The sequence below is a fragment of the Pyxicephalus adspersus genome, chromosome 4 (genome assembly GCF_032062135.1).
Source record: "Pyxicephalus adspersus chromosome 4, UCB_Pads_2.0, whole genome shotgun sequence".
NCBI classification, from domain to species: Eukaryota; Metazoa; Chordata; class Amphibia; order Anura; family Pyxicephalidae; genus Pyxicephalus; species Pyxicephalus adspersus.
In genome coordinates this window covers 82,353,991-82,359,098 of record NC_092861.1, presented here as the reverse complement: position 1 = coordinate 82,359,098, position 5,108 = coordinate 82,353,991, and the positions used below count along the sequence as shown (strand labels likewise).

At 36.9% G+C, this 5,108-nt stretch overlaps 1 protein-coding gene across 1 annotated transcript in view; it reads right to left on the bottom strand.

The window, feature by feature from the left end:
• Positions 1–5,108, bottom strand: part of RFX6 (regulatory factor X6) — a 31,553-nt gene that overhangs the window by 22,261 nt on the left and 4,184 nt on the right. Inside the window, exon 4 of the mRNA XM_072408797.1 lies at positions 827–888. Within this exon, the coding sequence (XP_072264898.1) occupies positions 827–888 (62 nt within the window). The remainder of the gene's footprint in view (positions 1–826; positions 889–5,108) is intronic.

Here is a 5,108-nt window from a genome sequence, read left to right as displayed (position 1 = left end):
AACATACGCAATGCAAAAACTGCTCAAAATAACATTAAATAATTAATGATAAGATGCTTTACTTCCCCTCCAAGGCAGCCATGCAGAGTCATATCATAAAAGGTACATGCTGTTGCATCGCATGGTAAAACATAGTGTATAGTGAAGCCATACATTTAGAATAACATCCCAACACACAGGACCTGCAGTACAGCACTGGTGTTTTGCACTGAAAAATAGTGCAGCATGGTTTAAAATTCATTACTATGCCATGGTAGCTTATTATAAATAAACCGGCTTCCTTTATGCATAACATGATAAGTAAGTGCTCCATGCTCCTTCCCGAGAAAGCCACGCTTGTTCTAATTCACCATAGATCATTTACAGCAAACTATACAATTTCTAACAAGAATTTAGGCTGTATAAAGATTTTTTCCTGTACTTCCTATCTTTAGTAAATCATCCTAATCCTTTAAATTGGTCATGCATCACCAAAAAAACAGCCAAAAGCTCAACTTTATCTAGTTTGTTTTATAAAATAACAGCTCTATCCACTACAGAAGACGACCATTTCCATTCCCGATCTTCAATATTCCAATAGTTATTGATCAGACATCATAATCACCATAAAGATAGATACAATAGATACCATCATATACATCAATAAATGAATTTGCACGTGCTGTTGCAACATTAGTAAACGTAAGTATCTTAATGACTTTACAAGCAGTAGTCTATGTTGCTTTTTTAACAGGCTATTGTTTGTAGATTGAATTATCCTTGTTTGTTGGGGGATATACATAATCACCACTAAATAGTGTACACAGTCATAATATACTGGTCTTACTTTGAATGTCCTCTGGTGCCCAGTCTTCTTGTGGTCAGAAGAGGAAACTTCTGTCGAATGGTCTAGAAACACACATGCATACATTAGAGTAAAAGTCAAGTTATATTTAAATAAACAATACAACACTGCTTCTTTTTAAGTAGTTTTCCAGTGACCAGGGAAGTTATGCAATAGAGACTGTATAGTTGTATAGCAAATTGGGCAAATGTTCAAATATCAAGAAAGCAATGTCATACCAACATCAATGCACAATCTGTTGCACAACTTTTTCACTTTTTATTTCCATGGCTTAGTTTCTGTTTTTTTTACTCCCCCTTTCAAGTGCTCCTTGTCCTGTCCAGTTCTCTAGTCTTTTACTATTCTCTGTGCTACGGCCATGTATCCATCCCCTAATCCTCCTTACTAGTCAAAAAAATTAAATTGATGGTCCTCGGTTCAATTCTGAGCATAGGAAGATAGAATAGGGGCAAAGACCTAAATCTTAAGTCATGGATGGCAAGGGGAATTGTTATTGCTATTATTTTGCTACTAAATGACAGGTGGGCTGTACCTTTTCATACAATGCTCTAAACTTGAATAGCTTTCCAAACTGGTTGTATGTGCTGTGTCAGGAATGAATTTTACAGGACCAGGAAAATGACATGTAAACAGGAGACCTTTGACAGTTTTTGATAAATGTCAGTTAGCTTATCATTGCTGCTGTTCCTTGGGAGGTCAATGATTCAATACTATGAGGCACATTTATCAGGCAAATTAGCAATACATTTAGACATAAATCAGACTGGCTGTCAGTTAACAAAGTCTATGTCACAGTATTTATGTGTATTTGCCATCCCATGTCTGGAATCTTGGGCAGAAAACTTCCACAGATTTGCATAGGTCCTTGACAGATTTTCCACTGGAGATAAGATTAGAAAGATTTTCATAAGGATACACAATTAGGAAGTGGCCCAGAAATGTTTTATTCTGTGACAGTGATTTTTATATAAAGTAATCTGCCAAAGTAATATAAATCTCAATGGCTCCGGTTTATTGTTGCCAAGATGTAAAATAGAATTGATTAATGTTGCCCAATAGGTATTTTTGTTCAAGGGCACATTGCATTGGGAGGCCATATAATCTTTGCCCATTAGGTGTTATCAAGATCTGTGAATTTGTGCTAAAACAGAAATGTCTCCAAATATTTGTTGTAACTTTAATCCAATCCAGTTGCAATGTCACAAACTAGGCAATCAATTGAAACTTCCATAAAACCCAGTAAAAATTTGTAACAATGCATCTGAAATAACTGCATGCATTCTAGGAACACATAGGTGGAACAGGCTCTGTCTTTTATTAACATTTGACTGCGCATTGTCATTGCCATACTTATTTCCAGCATCATTAAAGGAACACGTTGTAAAGTTTTTGTTTCCAGAGATCCTCTTTTTTGCATTTTAGTAATTCTGATGAAAAAATGAATCCATATTTAGAAATATATTACAGTTAGAGGACCAATTTCCTTTTCTGCTATAAAAACAGGCTTCTGTATATTTGTATATTTATCAGACTGAAACATAGCAAATGATAAAAGTGAATTTTTAAGGTTTATAAATCCTTTTTTTACGATTTAGGGTGTACTTGCAAGTTGTTAGTTATACATGAAGATAAATAATGTTTAAATATTTACGCTTGCTTGTTGTTTGCATCATGTCTCATAGTATATAGTTCTCATAAAAAAATGTTTTTTAATTCTTACCCAATTACCCTTCTAGTAACCTTACTTCCTCTTGTAAGCTGAAATTACTCTAAAGCTGCATACACACGTCAGATTTTTCTCGCCCGATAATCGGCATCGGCCAGATATCGGGCGAGAATCTGGCGTGTGTACAGTCGGTGTCGTTCATCGTCCATGGATCCGTCCTGGCGGATCCACGAACGATGAACAACGAGCGATCCTAATGCAAGGGAAGGGGGAGAGCGCGCAGCAGGGTGCCGCTCCGTCACTCTCCCACTCCCCTCTCCATAGAGCAGAACGATGCTGTATGTACAGCACCGTTCATGCATCGTGTAGTCCTTTGTCGTTGGAAAGGATCGTGAAAGATCCTTTCCAACGACAAAAATTGCACGTGTATACGCAGCTTTAGGCTATGTACACACATGCAATAATTGTTGTTGGAAAGGATCTTTCATGATCCTTTTCAACGACTAACAACTGCACGATGCATGAACGAGCACTGTACATACAATACCGTTTTGCTCTATGGAGAGGGGAGGGGGAGAACAATGGACCAGCACCCCACTGCGCTTTACTTCCATTACGATCATTTGTCGTCCATCATCGGTAGATCCACCAGGATGGTTGTTCAAATGATCGAAGCGCTGTACACAAGATTCTCATCCGATATCGGCCCTGAGCCAATTATCAGAGGAGAATCATTGCACGTGAATACCTAGCCTAACAGGTAGGTTCTCTAAGCAACAAACTATACAACAGATTCAAAAAACACTAATCATTTAAAATAACTGTATAAAGTGTGGTATCATTATAAATATAATCGAAAAAAATTTTTAGATGTACACACACTTTAAGCCTTAAAAGCCAAAATTGCAATTCTCACATTTAAGTTGATTAGCGTAAACTATAGCTGAGACCTCTTGTGTCCTTTACCAGTTAGCATATATCTTACAACTGCTCATCACCTATTTCCATGTGTATACATGTCCAATCTCAATCATGTATATAGAGTACATGGTTTCCACTGTTATAAAGGGATTCTGGGAGTCTGGCATCTATTGTTTTTCCTATTTTCAGGTCACATCTGATTAACTCTCCTAAACTGCTCAATTCAGAGATGGGAGGAAATTAGATATGGTAGAATACATGCATGCTTTTGGTCAATTAAACAGGTATTCTGTCCACTACATTGCATCTATAGACTGTTTTTATTTACTAACCAAGCTGATTGCTATTAGAATTTACTTTGTTCAAATTTTGGGTTAGTTAGGCTTTAAATTATAAGATAATGTTAACCTGGCTGCTTTTTGTTTAGGATTGACTAGTCAATAATCTAATCAGCAGATACCTTGAGTGAGGCTATCTATCTATCCACACAAAGTATAGATAAACTTAAACAATCGAAGTAAACATTTTATTTAACATGAGTTATCAAAGCACATGGCACATGATAGTTTGTCATGTAAGAGTCCAATGGTGTATTAGTGATCGACTACAAGTTAAGTTGGCCATATACAGAGTATGACTCTAGCATACAAATTAAAAGGTTGTAGCAGTATCTCACTAAATAGGACAGCCATGATGGAACTTTTCAAGTAACTGACAAGCCTTGCCTGGCAGTAACTACAGTGCATATGCAGTGTTATTGAGATGGTGGTTCCAAGGTATAGGATCCATCAGAAAGATCAGGAACCAGTAAGTCTAGTAGGCCTTTGAGATCAGCATAGAATTCTAGGAAGTGGTGGTTTCTGATTTCCACAAAGGAGGGGGCATTGCAACAGTAAGTAGCATCCCTATTTTGTACAAGAGAAGTCTGCGTTGGCATCTCATTTGTGGGGCTTTGAAGGCTATGTCTGGTGAAAGAATATAAATAAATTCTGCCTGGATCCATGAGCCCCTCTTCCATGGTGCCCTCATGATGGATTCCTCTGAACAATGCTCTCTACAAAGTTCCAACACACCAGGAGAATGCAGGCCTAGCCTGCAATAAACTCTTTCCAGTTTGATATGGGAGATTGGGGTTCCTCCAAGTAGCCGATTAAGGAACATTCCACAGTGTCACTCATCTAGTTACTTGTCCTCAGGGGAATAACATATGCGAATAATGTGTTCTTGCAACTTGCTCCTTGCTCTTTTCAATAGAAGGTACTCTCTGCACCAGACCAGATGCCCCCAGATGCTGCCTAGGATAGCCAGGAGATCTAGGTCTATATCCAGAAATGTTCATCCAAAGGGACCAAATACTCTGATTGCTAGTGCACTGCTCTCAGTATGAGAAAATGAGAAAACCCTAGCACTCCTCCTGTTTTGGAATCTGCCTTTTATTTTCAGCTAATGACTTAATGGGACTAAAATCTAAAATATTATATATATATATATATATATATATATATATAAAACAAAAACATATATATTGTAAATGTACTCCACAAATATCCACTTTTAAAATTAATGTCCACATTAATTATTAAAGGGTGATTAGAGCTATTTTTAGTAGATTGGATCTATATTTCTTTTTTCACTTCCTGTAAATGTTTTAAATAAAAATTTAGATTTGCATATTTG